Source organism: Poecile atricapillus, chromosome 17, assembly GCF_030490865.1.
Source record: "Poecile atricapillus isolate bPoeAtr1 chromosome 17, bPoeAtr1.hap1, whole genome shotgun sequence".
Classification (NCBI taxonomy): Eukaryota; Metazoa; Chordata; class Aves; order Passeriformes; family Paridae; genus Poecile; species Poecile atricapillus.
This window is the reverse complement of record NC_081265.1, coordinates 507,891-528,006: the sequence shown is the minus strand read 5'-3', so window position 1 is coordinate 528,006 and position 20,116 is coordinate 507,891. Positions and strand designations below refer to the sequence as shown.

Below are 20,116 nucleotides of genomic sequence, written 5' to 3'. Positions count from 1 at the left end.
TGGACTCGGATAATCTGGGTTTTCCATATTAGATGGTGTAGGTCAGTGTTTTGGATTTGTGCTGGGAACAGTGTTGATAACAGGGATGTTTTCATTACTGCTGAGCAGCATTTGCACAGCTTGAGGCCTATTCTGCTCTTCATCCCACCACTGAGAGGCTGGGGGGATACAAGGACTCGGGAGGGGACACGGAACAGCTGACCCAAGGGATATTCCACACCGTATGGAATCATACTTGGCATATAGAGCTTGGGGAAGAAGGAGGAAGGAGGGGACCGTTCAGAGTGATGGCGTTTGTCTTCTCAAGTCACCTTCACATGCTGGAGCCCAGCTGCCCTGGGGATGGCTGAGCACCTGCCTGCCACGGGGAGGGGTGAAAAAACTCCCTGCTTTGCTTTGCTTTGCTTGAGTGTGGCTTTTGCTTCACCTGTAAAACTGTCTTTATCTCAGCCAGCAGTTTTCTCACTTTCCCCTTCCCAGTTCTCTCACCACCCCGCTGAGAATGAACCGAAAGCATCCGGGGGCTGAGCTGCCCACCGGGGTTGCATCATGCATCCAGGATAGAGACAAGGTGGGTTTTTGGAGCTGTGCTCCAGGGCAGGAGCTGCTGCCTAGCGGGGAAGCCCGAGGCCTCGGGCAGGTCGTTGTGGCACGGGACCCGCAGTGGGAGCAGGAAGCAGGCAGGGAGCGCGGCTGTGGGACAAGCTGGCTTGGAGGGGCCGAAGGCGGGGAGGAATTCTGCTGCCTGTCCGGCCATCCACTGCTCTGCTCGGCGCGGGCGGGGGCAGCTGCGGAGCGGGGGTTTCGGGGGGGGGTCCGGGGCGGCGGTTCCAGGAGCGGTGGGGCCGGGGGGCGGCCGGGATGCGCCGGGGCGGGGGCGGCCGGTGCCCGCGGCGGGGGCCGCGCCGGGGCGGGGGCAGCGGTCGCGGCGGAGCCGCATCCCGCGGAGGGCGGGCGCAGCCGGGCTGGCCCCGCGCCACGCGGAGGAGGAGCAGCAGATCCCCGGAGCACGTTAAAGAGCGAGGCCGAGCGCGGCGGGGAGGAAGCGAACGGCTCCGTGAAGGCAACGGAGCGGCGGCCGCAGAGCGCCCGCCCCGGCCGGACCCAAGTTCCCGGCGGCGGCTCGGCCGGGCCCGGCGGTGGGTGCGGGATCGGGGCCGGGTGGCCGCGCCCGCAGCCCCGCACCATGCCCGCCGCGCTGCCCAGCCTGCTGGCCTGGCTGGCGGTGTTGCTGCTCGGCAGGGCCCGCCCGGCCGACGCCTGCAGCTGCTCGCCCATCCACCCTCAACAGGCCTTCTGCAACGCCGACGTAGGTGAGCGCCGCGGGGAACCCCGCCCCGAGCCCCCCGAGCCCCCGCCCGGCCCCGCCCGCGCCAACTTCCCGGCGGGGGAAGGAGCGGAAAGTTGGCGCGGGGCGGGCGGGGAGCGGGCAGAGCCCCCCGACCCCCGGCACCTGCCCGCAGCGCCGGCCCGGCCCGGGGGTGTGTCGGCGGGTGCAGATGCGCGGCCGGGCGCGGTCCCTCCGTCCGGGCTGTGCCCGTCCCACCCCGCACCTCCTCCCGCCGTCTCGGGGGGCTCCCGCGCCCAGCGGCGCTCCCGGGGGCGGCTCCGCCGGGGCCGGGTCCCCGCTGGCCGCCCCCCGGTAAATGACACGGGAGGGCCCGGCCTCCCCCGACTCCGATGACACCGCGGGGGTACGTGGCAGCGCGGGGCCGGGGCCCGGGGGCGTCCGGGACCCTCCAAGCGCCGCTACGGCACCGGCCCGGAGGAGCCCCCGCTCCCGGCAGCTGCCGCCACGGCTCGGTCACCCCTGTCTGCGCCTTATTTCCAGGCATTTCCTTTCCCCCGTCCCACTTTGTTCGGCTTGGATGCTGCTGAAAGGGAGGGCTTGGCAGCGCCGGGATCTGGATTCCTCTTTCTATGAATAATGCCCTTATTAAATTTTAACATATGAACCGAACAGGCCGGCCCCAGTTCCCGGCGCTTTCCTTCGCGGGCCCGTTCCCAGGCTCAGCTGGAGAGGTAACATTCCCAAACACTGAGGCAGCCCAACCTCTGGATGGCCCTGCCCTGTCCCTTGCTCCAGATGCAGGATGTTCCTCACAGGCGTCCCTTCCAGACCCCACTCCCAGCGTCTTTCCGCCGTGAGGGCAACTCCCACAGCACTTGGCTGCTGCCTGGAGTGCCCAACCTCACCACGAGGCGTGCTGGGGACAGGGAGGTTTTAAGACAAAATGGAGCACTGGATTTTTGGAGCTGCTGCTGGAGTTGGTGTCCCTGGCCCACAGGATGCCCCGTGCCTGCTCGGGCAGCGCGGCTGTGGCTTCGCATCACGCTCCTGTCAGGATCAGCTTTCGGGGCACTCGTGACTCACCACCCATCGTGGGGTGCCGGCTCAGCCCTGACTCAGCTGCTGAGTCACTGTCTGTCCTGGCGGCCCTGGCTGTCGGCACCGTCCCCTGGGCGGGCACTGCCTGGCGGAGCTTTGGTCTCGGGCTGCCCCACTGCCCTCAGCAGGTGCCCGTCCTGCAGGCACCACAGCCTGTCCTGCCGGGGCAGCGCTGGCACCTTCTGGCTCCCAGCCCAAGCCGCCTGTGCAGCTCGTCTGTATCAAACGTGCCTCGTGTGGGCCTAAGGGAAAACAGCGCTCGGCTTGGGGGCAGAGCGGGTCTCAGCCTGGGATGATCCTGTGTTCCCTGGCCTTTTGCTGCTTCTTATCTTCCCCCTGGATGCTCTCTGGAGTCAGGATGCTCCTCAGCCAGTTCCATCCCCGCAGGTGTTGTGTGGAGCCCAGGGAGAACTCGGGCTCCCGGTGCTGCTGGGACCTTGCCCCGCTGCTGTGGCTGGAGGGACCTTTGTCCAGGGGTCCTGGCCCTGGGATCTCCTCTCCATAGCATGGGCCATATCCCCATGGCCCCTCTGGACTTGCACCTGCCCCTGCACTTGCTCTGCTGTGCAGGGACTGCCACAGCCGAGGCTGCACTTCCAGGTGGTGCAAGGGCAGGCAGATGCAACTCTGCATGGGGTGGAGGGTGCCTGAGGGGCTGGGGCCGTAGAAGGGTTGTGTCACTGGGGCTGATAACTTAGAGCCTGCCAGCCTGCATTTGCATGTCCTGGCTCTCGAGATGAGCAGGGGTTTTCTGCAGAGACCAAGGGCTTGGGGCTGCCCCATCCGCCATCCCTCACTGGGGCTGTGCCCAGGCAGTGGGGCCTGGGCTGCTGTGCTGCAGGAGATGCTCAGCTGCCCAGCAGTGCCACAGCCAGACCAGGGGCCACAGCAGGAAACCCAGCTTGTGCTCCATCACCTCGGGAGCAGCGTGGGGACGTGGGGTGTGAGGGGGTGATGCTGAGCCCTTCTAGGCAAAGCCATGGCTTTGGCCCTGCGAGGCAGCAGTTGATGGGGCAGGGGAGAGCAGGGGCTCGGTGTTGCTGGGGCGGGGGCAGCAGGGATGCAGCCCCTGACAGCACAGCACTGATCCCAGTCGTCCCAGCGCTCGGCTCCTCGGGACGGGCACGGGGGGTCTGGGGACTGCCAGCAGCCAGCAGGGACCGGGCAGAGGAGGGGATTTGCGGTGGGAGCCCTCCGTGCGGGGGTGCAGTTGCCTGCAAACCCCGCCGAGGCTGGCGGGACCGGTGCCCCCCGGTGCCCCCCGGTGCGGCTGGCGCGGAGGGGCCGTGGGCTGACGCGGGGGCTGCCGCTGATTGGGCTCCATCCTCTCCCGTCAGCGGCCGGGATGACGCACGCGGCCACGGCAGCGCTCAGCCCGTGGCTCCCGCTCCGGCCGGCGGGCGAGCGGGACCCGCCGCCTCTCGCCGCCCCACGGGCACTGCTGGGCACCCGGGAGCCTCCACGGCCTCCGCTTCCTCCCCGCTGCGGGGCTGCCCTGCTCAGCCCGGCTGCCTCCAGCCTCAGCATCCTCAAACCGCTGAGCCGGGGCGCGGCGCCTGTCGCTGCGGCCGCTGGCGTGCGGACAGGCACTGGGATGCCAGCAAGCACCTGGGAAGGGGTTGTTGTCCTTGCGCCGGGCAGGGCTGGGGTGCAGGAATCCCTCCCAGAGTGGTTAGCTGTCTCCCCAGCTCTGCCGGCCTCAAGCAGGGCGCAGTGACCGCGGGGCTGCCCTCACCAAGGGGTCAGGCGCCTGGGCTGGCAGTGCCAGGCAGGCAGCGGGCAGCGCTGGCACTGGCAGCCGGCCCCTCCGCGGCCAGCAGCCCTGGAGAAGGGAGCTTTGTTCCCTGGGCATCCAGCCCAGCAGTGGCCCCTGCTGTCCGTGGGCAGCTGCAGGGGGCTGTGGGCAGGGTGGCTTGGTGGGGTTTGGGGTGGGCTAGCAGAGGAAGGGGCAGCCATTCTGCAAGTCGTGGGACAGAAAGGGGGATCCCATGGCCAAGGGTCCTTGTGCTGCCCTTCTTCCCATGGGGCACAGGCGAGTGCAGTGGTGCCCTGAGGTGGGGTAGTCCCACATGGGGCCAGGGGGGACAAACCCCAACACTGGCAAGCCTGGAGAGACAACCTGGTGGTTTTGTGCCACTGGGTGACCCTGTGTGTCCCCAGCTTTGCTCCTGGAGCTGCACTGTGGCCCTGGTCCCTCCTGGCTGACCTGTGCCAGCACCCAGCCAGGGGGAGTGGGACGGGGTCCTGGATCCTAGTGTGGGACCCTTCCTCATGGCACTGTGGCACTATAGGACTGATGCTGGTGTCAGAGGGCACCTGCTTACCTTGCAGGGTCTCTCTGTCCCTGGAGGGTCCTCTCTATGGGGAGGCCACAGTGGCAGCCCTGGGGACCTGCACAGATGTCAGCAGTGGGATGTCCCACTCTGCCAGGGAACCCTCTCCTCCCACAGAGCGCCTTCTTGCTTGGCCTGCCTGGGGAAGGAGCATTTCCAGCATATCCCTGGTCCGACTTGGTAAGCCAGTGCCAACTCTGTGCTTTGCCTGCCATGTGCCTCAGGAGCCAGAGAACCTTGGCTCATCTTACAGAGGGTCTGGGCTCCCTGGCTGGTGGTTGCCCATGTTGGCAGCAAGAGTGGTGGGTGACAAAGCCAACGAGGGCATTGGTATTTGGGGAGGTCTGACTACTGGTTCTTGGGCACCCGGGGGTTTCCTCCATCCCTCGCCCAGCCTCCTTGTCCCAGGCTCTCCTCAGGGCTGCCCTGGTTCCTGGCGGGCGTGGAGCAGCTTGGCTGCGCTGCGGGGTCTTGGCGGGGAAAGCACAGCGCAGTCGTCCCCTCCACAAAGCCGCACTGTTCAGAACAAATCCACCCAGAATCGGGCTGCATTTTTGTCAAGTGATTCATCAGCACGTGAATGGAAAAGGCTGGAGCCCACTGAACCAGTAACCATTCCCCGCACGGGAGCCACAGGGCCAGCACTGGTTGCACCCAAGTTACACTGGTGGCACGCAGGGCTTGGCACATGGGAGATGTGGTGGCAGCAGGGGCAAGGGGTGGCCTGTGTCTGTGGTGGTCCCAGCACACTGCTGACAGAGGAACAGGCACTGTCCCCAGGCATGGTTGAGGTGCTGCCACTGTGCCTGGACAGCCCAGCCCTTCCCAAGGGATGGGAGCAATTGGGAAAGCCCCCAGTGCAGCCATTGCTTCTCCCAGCCCCGCACTGAAGAAGCGCTGCCAGTGACTGGGGATGGCCATTTTGGGAATCCTCTTCCCTGGTCCCTGCTCATGTTGGTGCTACTGTCACCTTTCCAGAGTAAACTCTGTTGGCACTTGCTGGCGCCCACATGGGACCGTGCCCCCCTGACCTTCAGCTTAAATAGCCTGTCTGCATGCCCCCACACCCCATGGTATTTATAGAGTGCGGTCAGATTCCCTCTCATGGCCATGCCAGGTGGGAGAAGCTCCTCTGTGCCAGGCAATGGTCAGCACAGAGGTCACCTCTGCATGTCCCTGGCTGCTCCCAGCCTGGCACCTTTCAGTGGGGACATGAGCCAGGATGAACTCTGTGAGAGTGCCCAGCACTCCATTCCCTGCCCACAGTGCTCAGGGGGGCTGGCAGGGCGCGGGGGAGCCCTGCAGGGTGGGGTGCTGCCCTTCCTGTTGGATGGGGAGATGCTCCTGGCAGAGCAGGGAGCCCTGTCAGCCACTGTCCTGCAGCCAGGCCCCCTCCTGTGTGCTGAGCAGGAGCTCTAGCTTTGGCACTGCCACTGTCCCCTCGACCATCAGCATCCCTGGTGCTGCCTGGGAGCTTCAGTCCCTGCACTGGTGGAGGGAGCTGGGCACAACTGGAGGCTGCAGGTCCTGGTGCAGGGACCCAGTCAACCTGCAGAGCATGAGGCAGCCCCATGTCCCAGCTGGTGAGGAAGGTTGAGCTGGCTACCCGCCCTGGCCTCCTGCAGGTCGCTGCCACGTGCAGAGCACTCACGTGCTGGCCTGCACACCCTGGGCTGCGGCAGCAGCGTGACCACAGGGACCCTGCCATAGCAGAGCTGTCCCCTGGCTCACAGCGCCACAGCCTCACCAGCCCTGGGGCCAGGTGATCCTGCTGTGAACTTTCTTTATCGCCTGCCTTGAGGGTGCTGCTGCAATGCTGCTGCTCACTGTCCTGCACGTGCCAGAGCCCCATCCCTTTGGGGACAGCGGGAAACAGCCGGCTCTGCAGCAGCCAGGCAGTGGGGTCTGCTGTGGGCAGTAGTCCCTGTGAAGGTTGGAGATCCTGTAAGATGCAGGGGCTGAGTGGGACTGGTCACCCTCACTTACCTTACCTCTCCATTCCAGTGATCCGAGCCAAGGCTGTCTCTGCAAAAGAGGTGGATTCGGGGAACGATATATATGGGAATCCAATCAAACGCATCCAGTATGAAATCAAGCAGATCAAGGTAATGGGGCACATCGGTTTAGGGGGCTGGAGGGGTGGAGTGGCCCCTTCACCAACCACTCACTGCTGCCTCTGCTCCCCAGATGTTCAAGGGCCCCGACCAGGACATAGAGTTCATCTACACGGCTCCATCCACTGCCGTGTGTGGCCGGCTGCTGGACACCGGCGGGAAGAAGGAGTATCTCATCGCAGGTGAGCACTGCAGGGACGGCTCTTGGGGGACACCGGGACACTGCTGGTCCAGATGCCTCATGTGCCCCACAAGGTGCCTGATGTGTGCCTGCTCACTGGGCACATTCTCCCCTTGCCCCTCCTGCTCCTGCCACCAGCCCTCAGGGAACAGCCTGGCTGTGTCCTGGCTGTGCTCAGCAGCCCCGAGCCATGGTGGGGACAGCTGGGGGACAAGCCTCTGCTCCCCAGAGGTCACCAGAGACAGTGCACAGTGAGGGGCCCCAGGTACCATGAGTCAACGCGGGGTCTCGAGGCCCTGGGGGGACCCCCTTGAATGGTCTGTCTGGCCTCTCCCCAGGAAAGTCAGAGGGCAATGGCAAGATGCACATCACGCTCTGTGACTTGGTGTCCACCTGGGACTCGCTGACCCCAACCCAGAAGAAGAGCCTAAACCAGCGGTACCAGATGGGCTGCGAGTGCAAGGTGAGCAACCAGGCTACCTCCCACATGCCTCATACCAGGGAGGGTCTGCAGCCCCCAGGCAGGGGTGGGCTCCACAATGATATGCTCTTCCCTGTCCTTCAGGGGTGACATTGTGCACAGCATGTGGCTGGGCAGACAGGAAGGGCAGCCCTGCCTCTGTCTTCCTCCGTCTGGGAACCAAGGCCAGCCCTGGGACTGGCAACCAGGGGTTCCCCAGTTCCCTGCACTGAGGTTGCATCACCAGCGTGCCCCTCAGGGCAGGGTGAGCCTGGCATCCCTGTCCAGAGCTGGGGGGTGGATGAAGCAGAGCGTGCTGCTTCCCCCTGGCCCCTCAGGTTGGTGGGTGACAGTCTCTGTTACACACAGATCTCGCGCTGCCTCTCCATCCCCTGTTTCGTGTCCTCCTCGGATGAGTGTCTCTGGACAGACTGGGCGATGGAGAAGAACAACGTGGATGGGCGGCAGGCGAAGCACTACGCCTGCATCAAGAGGAGCGACGGCTCATGCGCCTGGTACCGCGGCATGGCCCCCCCCAAGCAAGAGTTTCTCGACATCGAGGACCCCTAAGCCAAAAGAGCGCATTCCAGTAGCCAGTAGAAAAAACCTGCGAGATGTTAGACTGGTCCACGCTGATATCAAATCCTGGAGACAGCATGAAAATCCACTCGGCCGCAGGGGGCCCTGGTGGCTGCCACACGTGTGTGGGGGACAGGGACAGGGACCTGCTCTGTTGCGGGCTCCTGGCAGCCCACAGCTGTACTGGGCGTCCTTTGCTCGTGGCAGGGCTGAGCAGGGTGTGGGGACCTCCCTGCCAGGGTCACAATCCCCCAGCCATGCTTGGCTCTGGCAGCTGTGAAGGAAGCAAGCTCTTTGTGAGTGGTGGGAGCTGCCCTGGCTGCGTAGCAGGTCTACCAGTGCCCCGCTGCGGGAGCCTCCCCCACAGCTCCAGATACACAGCCCTCCCCACCGCAGCACCTGGCAACCTGCTGTACCCCTTCCCCCTCCACCTACCTCCCCTTTCAGGGTGCCAGAAGGGTACCCCTCTGGGCAGGGGCTCTGGGGGGCTTTTCCATGTGGCAGAACCCCCAGCAAGGGGCTCCAGGCCTTTCACAGGGCCAGACGACTCCTGCACAGGTGCCTTGTCCCAGAAAGCTGGAGGGGCATGTTAGCATATCTGGGGTCACCCCTGACATGCACCCGTGCACTGTTGCCCCTCTCTCCACATGGTCCTCTCTCCAGGGGTCTCCGTCCCCCTGCAACCACCTACAGATCCTTCTGCAGATGCCACCCTTGGACAGGCTTGACCCGGAACCCTTGGCAGGGCACCAGGGGCTGGAGCTGTGGCTGCATGGGCACAGGGTGTCCATCATCGTCTCGTGCAGAGCTGGGCCATGCCATGGCCCTCACCACCGCTGCAGCCAGGCAAGCTCCCTTCTCTGCAGTGCTGGGAGTGGAACCTGGAACTGGCAGCAGGGCAGCTGCAGGAAATCCTGTCCCCTCCGGTGACCCCCTCACACCCCTCGGCCCCAAGTTCTCTGAGCCATCCCCATGCCACAGCAATGCTGGTGTGCGCTGCGGGGCTGTCGCGGCACTGGCACGTGCACCCATGGCTTTGGGAGCGTGCCGGGAATGCTCCCTGCAGCCCTGTGCCAGTGGGGTTTTCATGCTGTGAGTCCCTGTGAGGTTTGAGATGTCGTACTGGACCAGTCTGGGCAATTTCAACATATTAAAGAGAAAAATTAAAAAGAAAGAAAAAGAAAAAAATACCCCCAACCTTTACTCAGTCCCGACCGCGCATCCCGCGCGCTCTGTATGGCTGTACCCATTGTGCTCCTGTCGCTGCTGCTCCTCTGTCTTTGACTTCAATATCGCCACTTGTTTTGCCGCCGGCTCTGTCGTCCCTGTGCCGTGATTTCCGTCTCCTCGTCCGGCGCTGGAGCCGCCCCGGTACCCGCAGAGGGCCCGTGCCGGGAGCTCCAGGGCAGGGGAAGAAGGGCGGGGAGCGCTGCTCCGGTTCGGCCCTGCGGCGGCTGGGCCGGGATCCCCCCGGCTCCGCCGCCCTCCTCAGCTGCGGAGAGGAGCGAACCCCGCGGGGCCGCCGGAGGGAAAGGAACGACACCGGGAGGGAAAAGCTGCTGCGGGCCCACCTTCGGATGCCGGCGGCAGCGCTGAGGGCGGGATCCGACGGCACCGGGAGCGGGACCGGGACGGGGCCATGACCGGAGAGGCCGGGTCGGGGCCGAGGCACCGCATCGTGGCCGGTCCCGAGTGGAAACGTCCCCTCGTGTGACCGTCCGCCGTGGGAGCGGCGCCACCGGCCGCCTCTGCCCCGGCAGCCGCGTCCTGCCCCCGTCCGGGAGCCGCAGCGGGCGGGCGGAGCTCGGCTCCCCGTTGGCTCCTCCGAACACGGGGCGGAGCGGACGCGGCCCTGGGCCGTGCCGAGCGAGCCACGGTGGCCGCGCAGAGGCGGAGCCGCCCCGCAGGGCCGGCGCGGAAGGGGTTTGTGCCGGCGGCGGGCGAGTGGCGGTGTGGCGACACGTGCGTGCGCTGGGACCCGGATGGTGAGCGCTGCCGGCACCGGGCGGGACGGGCCCGAGGCCGCCGGGACCTGCCCCCCGTCCCGCCGCGCTCCTCCGCCCTGCCGGCGGGGCCGCCCGTGGCGAGCGGAGCGCCGGGCCGGGCCGGGCCGGGCCGCATATGGCGGCGGCACTCGGGGGCGCGGGTGGCGGCGGGGCGGGCGCGGTGTCCGCGGCGGCCCCGGGAGCGCTGAGCGGGCCGTGGCGGCGGCCCCGGGAGCGCTGAGCGGGCCGTGGCGGCGGCCCCGGGAGCGCTGAGCGGGCCGTGGCGGCGGCCCCGGGAGCGCTGAGCGGGCCGTGGCGGCGGCCGGTCGCTCTGAGAACCGGAGCGCAGCGCGAGCGGCCGTGCCGGGCCGGTTCCCCAGCTCAGCCGGCCCTTTCCTCCCTCAGGCGCGGCCGCCGGGGCCGCCGGGCCGGCCGCCCACGGCGGTGATCGCGGAGAAGCTGCGGGAGGCGCTGGGGCCGGGGCGGCGGGAGGCGGCGGCGGAGCTGGGCCGGCCGCTGGCCGCCGCCGCCCGCTCCGTGCTGCAGCAGCGCATCGAGTTCCTGCCCGCCCGCCGCGGCCTGGCCGGGCAGCTGGAGCACCTGCGGGACAAGTACGAGCACATCGGGGCTGAGGCCCTCGGCCGCTCTCTGGGCATCGCCGGCAGCCTTCCGGAGCGGCCGCAGAACCCCCGGGGTGAGTGCGGAGGGTGAAGGGACCCCTCGGCCGTGCTCCTACCCCCGGCTGACTCTCTGCTGCCCGCAGGACACAGCCGTGCCCTGCCGAGCGCCGCGGGTGACGGCATCCCCGAGCCGCAGAAGGTGCTCTTCCCAGCCCAGAAGCTCTCCATGAAGTGGGAGCGGGTTCACCGTGTGGGCGCCGGGCTGAGTAACCTGGGGAACACCTGCTTCCTGAACTCGGCTCTGCAGTGCCTGACCTACACGCCGCCACTCACCAACTACCTGCTGTCCCGGGAGCACGGACGCACCTGTGAGTGGGGTCCCGGCTCGGGGACCGGGAGGGAGGAGCAGCCTCTGCCTGTCCTGCTCACAGTGCTGTGCTCGGCACCTCTGCCTGGCTCTGGTGAGGGAGTGCAGACATCAGGATGCACCTTCCTTGCCCTGCTCTTTTCTGCCTGTTTCTCTGTCAAGAGGCTGTTCCTGGGTCTTGCTGACTTTCCTGGCTGTAGCAATGTTCCCAAGCTTGGCATCTTTGTCTCTGGGAGCACTTTGTCTCTGCTGGGTGTAGCCAGGACTAAGATGGGCGCAATGGAGCCTGCTGGCTTCTTGGGGGGTCCTGAATGGCCCCTGTCTGTGGGACTGCAGAAGAGCAGTGTGGCAGCTCCGAGCTGTCACCACAGGGAGCACAGGGGCCTTGCAGCCCCATTCACAGGACTGCCCAGTGGAATCTGCCCCTCAGGGTGGACCTATGGGCTTGTCCAGTGAGTACCTGCGATCTGTTTTCTATCAGTGTGAATGCTGTCTCATCTGGGCAGCTGCTGTGGCTGCTCCTGTGATGGGCTGTGCTAGTTGGGATGGCATGAGCTCGTCCTCATGTCCTGGGGCATCGAGCTCATAGGGAAAACTGAGCATGGCTGAGCTGTATTAAACCAGAGATCCCCTGTTCTACCCCCATCTCTCCTGGGTTTGTTCCCAACGTTGTGTTGTCTCTCCTGCCACAGGTGCCCACGGAAGCTTCTGCATGATGTGCACTATGCAGAACCACACGATACAGGCTTTTGCCAACAGCGGCAATGCAATAAAGCCACTCTCCATCATCCGAGACCTCAAGAGTAAGGAGGGCTGCCCCCCATCCCCCATGACTAATCTGGGAGCAGAACTATTGGGATTGGGGCATGTTTGGGCAAACAGCTCCACTGAGATGACTCACGGAGCCTCGGAGTGCCTGGAGACTTCTTGGGCTGCCAGGGGCTTCCTCTGTGACATGAGTCTGATGTCTGGATTGGTTGAGGGGACTCAAACTCCCAGGGAAGGCAGGGAGGGATGGCATCTGTTGCAGCACGTGCTGAGTCCTGCCTCTCTTGCAGAGATTTCCCATAACTTGCGCTTCGGCAGGCAGGAGGATGCACACGAGTTCCTGCGTTACACCATCGATGCCATGCAGAAGGCCTGTCTGAATGGCTACACCAAGTATGTGGGGCCTGATGGCCCATCACTGCTCTTTGCTGTTCCCTTGCTGGTCCCCTGCACTCACGGGAGTGGACTGTGGAGTGAACATGTGCCCCAGGTCAGCCTTATTGTGGGGAGGTTCTGACTCCAGGGGCCTCGGGTGTGGGGTCCAGCTCTCTGCCCCTTGGGGACAGGGCTCTGTTGTTCACCTTCTGCTGACTCCTCCACCTCAGCATAGCTGAAGTCCTGCCCCCAAATCCGGAGGCTGCTACAGGTTGGGATCACATCCCAGTTGCTGAGGGATACAGGCCTACTTGCCAGCTCAGCCCCAGCCATATGGCTGTGGGAGGGTGGCTTCCCCCAGGCCCTCTGTCCTGGGAAGCACTGCTTCTGAGCTCCAGCCAGAAGCTTCTGCTTCTGGAGGAAGGTGTGTGTAGGAGCCTGGTGGCATCCCTCAGCTGTGACACAGGGAGAGCAGTCTGGCAGGGGCTGCGACTTCCCGCTGTCTCTGGGGCTCCACAGCCCGGCCACTGGCCAGAACGTAGAGGGGGGCTGTCATAAGGGGTCTGACAAGGGTGGCTGCTGCAGTGAGAGATCTGCTGCTGCTGTCTCTGTGTAGGTTGGATCGCCAGACCCAGGCCACAACTCTGGTTCACCAGATCTTCGGTGGTTACCTGCGGTCCCGTGGTGAGTACCAGCAGCCTGGGCCTGGGCCTGGGCACTAAAACCCTTTGGGAAAATGGCTTATCATGTTTAACTTATCCAGAGCTGTAGTCGGTCAGTCCTGCAGCACTTGTGGGTCATGACCCCTATTGTGGCAATGGGAAGAGCCATTGGCTGTGGGTCCCCAGCTTACTGCCATCAGCAGAAGGATCCATGTTCCCAGAGCTGCTTCCCCAGCACACAGGGGATGTGCCAGCCCTCCTCCCTGCAAGGCTGTCAATCCTGGTGCTGACATCCCAGGGCCCAGACATGGGTTGGGGGGACATTTCAGTTGTCTGTGCTGTGCTGGGGTGTGGCAGGTGCTGGTGTTGTGCCAGGGTGTGCTCACAGCTCTTCCTTTTGCAGTGAAATGTTTGGAGTGCAAGACTGTCTCGGATACCTACGACCCTTACTTGGATGTGACACTGGAGGTCGAGGTACTGCTGCAGGGTTGGGGGTCTCTGCTCTTGAGGGAGATGTTCGTACCCTGAGGCTCCTTAACCTGTAGACATGGTGCTGGCAGGAGAGAAGCAGCTCCTGCTGTTGTGCCTCCTTCCCTGTGTCACAGAGCAGTGCCTGTTGCCTGGATGTGAGCCATGCCTCCTCCATGAAGGCTTGGCAGTGTTGTGGGGCAGAGCAGCCACCACACCGTGCCAGGGGCAGGCTCCGGACTTTGGGGCAGCCTGTAGCCCTGGGCTGTGTGCTCTTTCCTGGGGCCAGCACCTCTGCAGGGAGTGGGGCTGTGGTGTGGACAGGCCCTTCATGCCCTGACCCCCACCCTGTCCTTGCAGCGAGCTGCAAACATCGTGCGTGCCTTGGAGCTGTTTGTGAAGCCAGAGCAGCTGGGTGGGGACAATGCCTACAGGTGCAGCATGTGAGTGTGGGGTGCTGGGGACATAACGGGGTCCACGGGTGTGCTGGTGGGAAAGCTGCCACAATATGGGAGGGCTTCTGTACCTGTTCCATGGCTAAACCATGAGGTACAGGGCCATGGAAGCCTGTGATGAAGCCTGCTGCTCCTCAGCTCCCTTGTCTCCAAAGGAGGACCTGTGGGCATGGCCATGGGGAGGCGTCTGGAGCAGTGCCTGCTGTCAGCAGCAGCGTTCCCATCGGGTTTGCCATTGCTGGGTGCCCAGGGCGGGCAGCCATCTGGATGTTGGAACAGCTTGAATAGCTTGAGCTTTTCCTGGGCAGGTGCAGGAAGAAAGTGTCAGCCAGCAAACGTTTCACCATCCACCGAGCCTCCAACGTTCTCACCATTTCACTGAAACGCTTTGGCAGCTGCAGCTCTTCAGGTGGAAGGAAAATCACCAAGGTGAGTGTGAGTGATCCACAGTCAGGGCTGTGTCCTGGCCCAAGGTCCTGCTCTCTGAGCAGGGCAGGAGGTGGTCCTGGTGCAGTGCTGCAGCCATTCCCCACTGCTCTCACTGGGGGAAGTTGGGCTCATCCTGGCATGTTCTCATCACAGTCTCTGCCTGGGAAGAGCCTGTCCCCTCCCTTGAGAGATGGGACTTGTAACACAGCAGAGCTGCTGTTGCTGTGGCAAGAAAGCCATGCCAGCTCCTGAGACATCTTCTTTTCACAGGACGTGGGATACCCTGAGTTCTTGGACATCCGCCCTTACATGTCTGAGCCCAAGGGCGATCCCATCACATATGGACTTTATGCAGTGCTGGTGCACTCTGGGTACAGCTGCAATGCAGGGCACTACTTCTGCTATGTGAAGGTGAGCCCAGGATGCTCCTTCAGGATCCTGTCTGGGCTGGGGCCTGGTGGGTGCTTGTGGGTCCCTTTAGGGTGCAGAAAGGAGGGTGTTTGGCAGGGTGGGTGGTGTAGAGCACCGGCCATGGGGCACAGACTGTGCTCTGCTGCAGGAAACACAAAGGTCTGCCCTGACAGAGATCCCTGGTCTGCCCTTGGGCCTTCTGTTGGTTTTGGGGAGAGGAATTCTAGTGACAGGTGCTGTTCCTGCTGCTCTGCAGGTCAGGAGGGTCCCTGGCCAGAGCCTGACCAGAGTCAATGTTCTCCTTCCACAGGCCAGCAATGGGCAGTGGTATCGAATGAACGATCATGAGGTCCATCCCAGCAACATCAAGGTGGTTCTCAACCAGCAGGCCTATGTGCTGTTCTACCTGAGGTAAGAGAACCTGTGTCTTCCTGTGTCTGAGGTAAGAGGTCTGTGCCTCCTGGCCCCCCTAGCCCTGCCCCAATGCCCCTGTGCGTGTGCTGGCTCAGGGTGGGGGGTGGCAGTCCAGCCCCTTGTCATGGTTTGCTGTAGCACCTCACCTCCTTGGAGCCTCTGGCTCCCTTCCTCGTGTCTGTCTGCTCACCCACACGGCCTGGCTGACTCTGGCACTTTGCCTTCCCCAGGTTGTGCAGCCCCAGGAGGAGCTCAGCAGGGCCCATGGCCGCAGCTGCCTCCAGCCCACACATCAGCAGTGAGTCCAAGCAAACGAAGAGGACAGAGATGAATGGGACCCTGTCTGTGCCATCCATGGGCCTGGTGAGTCTTGAAGGTTGGTGCTCTCAGGAGCACTGGGGCTGCAGCCATGCTGGGAGGTGGATGAGTGGGAGGATGCTGTGCAGGAGAGATCCTGATCCTGCTGAACCCAGGGATCCTGGCTGGACACGGCGAGGACAGTATCACTGTTTCTGTGGCTCCTTGACTCTCTTCACTGAACTCCTCTCTTTCTCCTTGTGTAGAAACAAGACAAGCTGCTGGGAAAGGGGCTGCCAGGCCCAGGTGATGTTGGAGTCCCTGTCGCCCGCAGCTCTCCTGGGATGGGGTCAAAACTGACAAATGGAATTGCTCTATCAAAGCTACCCTCTCAGACCCCATCATCCAAACTGCCCCACAAAGCCACCCACGAGGCCACACCACTGGGCTGTGACACAGTCCAGAGGCCCAAGAAGACACCTGGCATGCCCAGAGCAGGCTTCCATGTCACCAGCACCATGTCACCTGCCAAAGCAGGGCCGCCCCCACGGGACTCAGAGAGTGAGAAGACACCTACCTCATCCAAGCTGCCCAAGTCCAGTCACGAGCCCAGTGGCTGTGGGGCCATGGCCAGGACCCTGAAGAAGGATTCCCAGGGCAGCACAGTAGGGCAGCTGGCCAAGGAGACCCACAAAGCCAAGAGCAGTTCCAGCAGCTTCTGCACCCCTCAGGGAAGGGACTGTAGCACCCACCTCCCCGCTGGCCCTGGCAGCAAGCCTGCTGTCCCTAAAGACTCTGCCCCCAAAAGCTGTGGGACTGCTGCTGTGAAACCCTCCCCGCTGGGCAGTGCTGCGCTGGAGCGGGGCAGCGCCACGGCACCGCTGCTGGCCAAGAAGCCAATGCTCTCAGCCAAAAAGGTGAGCCTGAGCTTCTGCCCAGAGGCTCCAGTCGACATCTTGTGCCTTCTGAACTGATGTTGTGTAGGGCTACTGCCAGGTACCTGCTGAGCAGTGCTGTGTGGGGAGAATCCCCCAGCTCCTAACCCAGGGCTGTGGTGGCTGCTCTCCCCACTCTCTGGGTTAGGGTGTGGGACCAGGCCCTGCTGTTGTCCACATCCCTGAGTGATGCAGGGGATGGCTCCTGTCCTCTTGCCTGGGACAGAGGGGTGACTGCACCAGTCCCTGCAGTGGGGGTTTTGGCACCTTCTTGGGGTCACCTGTCCCCTGGGGCCAGTGGCAGGGGGTGATGCCACAGCAGGAGGGTGTGGGGGTGCCTCCTCCACAGGCAGTGAGCGGGCTCAGGAGGGTACACTGTGGTTCCAAGTCTTTGAATTTCTTTCCTTTTTTTTTCCTTTGTTCTTCCAACTGAATACACTTCTGATTCTCCCACCTCCCCTTCCCTGCCCCTGTCTGTGTCCGTTCTCCTCCCCTTTCTCTGGGCTCCCCTTTTTCTCTTGGCTCATGGAAACCTCAGTGTTTTATGTTTATGTTTATTTATGTCAATATCTGCAGGGCAAACCTTCTCAGAAGGTGAGTGTGAGTGCCCACCAAGCACAGTCCCAGCACTCAGCCACCACCCATCCTGACTGCACTCCTAGACCTCTGGGCAAGTCCAGGTAAGCAGTGCCATTGTTCCCAGGCTCTCACGTGGCAGGAAGGCCAGTGACAGCCTTGGGTACTCCATGGGATATGTGTGGCCTTGCAGCCAGCTTTTCAGTTCTTTGGGGCTGGCAGGGCTTGCTCCAGATCTGAGAAGGGCTGACTTCAGCACAGAGTGGGAGGGAGTTTTGCAGGCCCTGACCCCATACTAATGTACCATGGCATCAGGAGGCACTGGCCTGGTCTCCCTTGCTCTGGGTCTCCCTTGTAGCCTTCAGCACTAGCATGTGCTGCAGCAGCACCCACCCTTTCCTGGTCTGCTGTGGGACCTTGCAGGGCGACATCTGATTCCAATTTTGTGGAGAAGATGGCAGCAGTTGGGTGTTGAGCATCTGCACCTCAGGGGAGGGAGAAAGAGAGGGGCTTTCGGATCAGCCTCTTTTCCTGTCCTTCAGCTTGTCCTCATCTGCTCTTGAGCTTCCCAGTCCTGAAAAGTCTTTCTTCAGCTTGCCTGCTCAGCCCCCAGCCTCCTTGCTGACCCACAGTTCCTCTGCCCACACTTCACACCACCTTTTTTCTGGCAGCAGGGAGACGGGATCTGGCCAGGTAGAACCAGAGGGTTCCTTCAAAAAGAAGCGTCGGAAGAGGAAGCATCGCAGCACAGACAGAAGCCCTTGTGCTGTGGCTGTGAAGGACATGGATGAAGTCTCCAGTCCTCCCAAGAAGGAGAGAATTGTTTCTCCAGAGGGCTTCAAGGACAAAGACTCCAAGCCCCCCATAAAGGAGAGCACTGGCTCTCAGAAGGATTTAATTGATAAAGACTCCAAGCCCCCCAGGAAGAAAATTCTCTCTCAAGGGGACTTCATGTCTGTCGTGGGGAAGGAGGTGGCAGATAATGGTCTCAGTCATGGTCTGGTCTGTCAGGACATGAAGAGTGGGCCCAAGCAACATGTGCCAGAGCCCCATATTGACTTGGGCATGGAGCCAACCTTCCCCCTCAAGAGGAAGAAGAAGAAAAAGAAGAATAGGAGCAAAGACAAGCCTTTGAAGAAGACAGAAGAGTGCAGCTCTGGGACGCTGTCTTCAGACAGGTGAGGGACGAGGGGCATGTGAGAGCCTGAGGTCAGGCTCCCTGGGCTGTGGTCAGGGTCTTCCATCCTGGAAGTCACTCTCCCACTCTGGTCAGGCTGGAGTGAGCTGACCCCGCTGCCTTCCCCAGCTCCAGGACAACTGAGCCAGAGCCCTGTAAGACACATCAGAGCGTGGAGGCTGGAGAGCACAAGCACCGCAAACGCAAGTGGATGGAAAGCCTCAGCAGCCTGGCTGCCAGCGCTGGCCCAGCCACCACCACCAGCACCCCAGGTATGACCTTGTGCCCCATCTGCTGCCTGGCAGGGTCAAGCCAGCAGCTTGTCTGCCCTTGGAGCACTGCTGTGCCATCCCCAGTGCTTGCTGCTCCCACAGCTGCCTGGCAGTGCCTGTTGTCCTGCCCTCTGTTCCAGGCCTGCCTGCTGCTCCTGGGGGAGAGCTGGGAGCCCTTGGCCGTGCCCTGGAGGAGGAAGTGGGGACAGGCCTCTTGATTGACCCCCAGGACAGGCACTTGTGTGCCCAAACACCATCAGGACCTCATCTGTCCAAATGGTGTTTCCTGGGATGAGATCTGCTTTGGGGAGGGATGGGGTGTCTCCCCTGGCTCATCCTCACCCTGCCTCCTTCCACAGTGGCAGCACATCCCAGTGACAACCAGACTGGGGATGAGAGGCGTTCCCTGGCTGTCCTGAGCCCTGTGGCCAGCAACTGGGCTGGCACAGCCCCCGAGGGCCAGGAGTCCAGCGTGCTGGACAAACTGCTCCAGAATTCCTTGGACAAGGCTTATGGCAAACAAGGTAATCCTAGCTCACCTGGGTGGGCAAACAGCCATGCAGCCCCCCTGTCCTAAGCCCTGGATGGGGACAGAGCCCCCCCCAGCTCTGCCAGGGCCTGAGCTCCCCCCACCCCAGTGCAGGCAGGAGGGTGCACCTGGAGCCAGGCAGGTGCAGCTGGCCATGGGCCTGCTGGGGGTGGCACAGGCTGGGGAGCAGGAGGCTCCTTGGGCCCGGGCTGGGGCCTGCTGCAGTGGGGCACAGCCTGGTCCTTCTGCTGACTTCGCTGCTTGTAGTCTTGACCTGGCAGGGTGAGATCTCAGCTGTGAGCCAGGATGCCATTCGGGACACAGCACTGGCCCAAAGCAAGACCGTCATTGATGAGTGGGACCAGGAGTTTGACAAAGGAAAGGTTGGTGCTGGGCTGGGCCAGGTGGGAAGAAGATGGGGCCTCTACACTCTGACCTGAGTGCTCTCCTACCTCTGCACAGGTAAAGAAAATGAAGAAGATGAAGCAGGAGCGGAGGAGAGACTCAAATCCCTTCCAGAAGTTGCAGAACAAGCGCAACTTCTGGTTGATGTCACATCCTGCCAAGATGGCCAGCCTGGGCCACCGGCTCTCAGGTGAGCGAGCCAGGGGGCACAGCGAGCCTGGGGGGCTGGGGGGTGGCAGCCTGGTGGGAGCTGACACTGCTCTTTGCCTCACAGGTTGAGATCTGCATCCCTGACTGCTCAGGGAGCAGTCCCAGGTCAAGGACTGAGGGCAGCACTGTCCTGGGAGCTGTTGGTGGACCACGCTCAGAGGGGAGAGAATACAGCCGCAGCCCTGGGGTTGTGCCTTTTCCTTCGGGGAGCTGCTTTTCCAGCTGCAGAGGAGCCTGCCCACTCTGCCTTGCCTCCAGCCTGCCTCGGCCGGGCTCCTCATCAGCTTCTCCGTGCCTCTTCCCCTCCTTCCCCCAGCCCGCACCTGCGGCGGCTCCTGGCAAGTGCCTCAAGCCCGTTCCTGTTGCTCCGTGCTGCCGTGCCCCCCCCCCCGTCCCAGCGTTACCGACCCTCGCCCTCCCCTTCTCCTCTCACTTCATGGCCCCCATCCACGAGCTGCATTGAAAGCGGCCCCCGCCCGGCCCCGCGCTGGCGCGGGGGACACCGGGGGCATCCGTGCGGGACCGGAGCGCTGCCCCCGGGGCTACGGGCACTGAAGGATGGAATGGAATAAATCCCGGTCTTTATCTCTCGAGCGTGCTCGGCTGCGATCACGGGGGGCGAGCGGCGGGGGGACACCGGGACACGGGGGGGGGAACATCGGGACAGGGGGCGGGGACATCGGGACAGGGGGCGGGGACATCGGG

The 20,116-nt window shown here is 63.3% G+C and overlaps 2 protein-coding genes across 3 annotated transcripts; both read left to right on the top strand.

The window, feature by feature from the left end:
• The first annotated feature begins 967 nt into the window (after window positions 1–967).
• TIMP2 (TIMP metallopeptidase inhibitor 2) lies at window positions 968–9,370 on the top strand. The gene is made up of 5 exons (XM_058852606.1): window positions 968–1,313; window positions 6,727–6,827; window positions 6,910–7,018; window positions 7,356–7,480; window positions 7,847–9,370. Exons 1-5 carry the CDS (start codon window positions 1,187–1,189, stop codon window positions 8,045–8,047), a joined length of 663 nt encoding a protein of 220 aa, XP_058708589.1. The 5' UTR covers window positions 968–1,186; the 3' UTR covers window positions 8,048–9,370.
• Window positions 9,371–9,923: 553 nt separating this feature from the next.
• On the top strand, window positions 9,924–20,001 carry USP36 (ubiquitin specific peptidase 36). 2 transcript variants are annotated; one of them, XM_058852605.1, is made up of 20 exons: window positions 9,924–10,041; window positions 10,447–10,735; window positions 10,805–11,029; window positions 11,721–11,831; window positions 12,087–12,189; window positions 12,788–12,855; window positions 13,237–13,307; window positions 13,662–13,744; window positions 14,065–14,185; window positions 14,456–14,596; window positions 14,907–15,007; window positions 15,241–15,373; window positions 15,574–16,224; window positions 16,819–16,922; window positions 17,490–17,996; window positions 18,125–18,267; window positions 18,627–18,791; window positions 19,064–19,179; window positions 19,259–19,391; window positions 19,476–20,001. In XM_058852605.1, exons 1-20 carry the CDS (start codon window positions 10,039–10,041, stop codon window positions 19,478–19,480), a joined length of 3,273 nt encoding a protein of 1,090 aa, XP_058708588.1. In that variant the 5' UTR covers window positions 9,924–10,038; the 3' UTR covers window positions 19,481–20,001. The 2 variants fall into 2 exon arrangements, with proteins under 2 accessions (XP_058708588.1, XP_058708586.1); XM_058852603.1 differs by having other exon boundaries at window positions 10,805–11,122.
• Window positions 20,002–20,116: the final 115 nt, after the last annotated feature.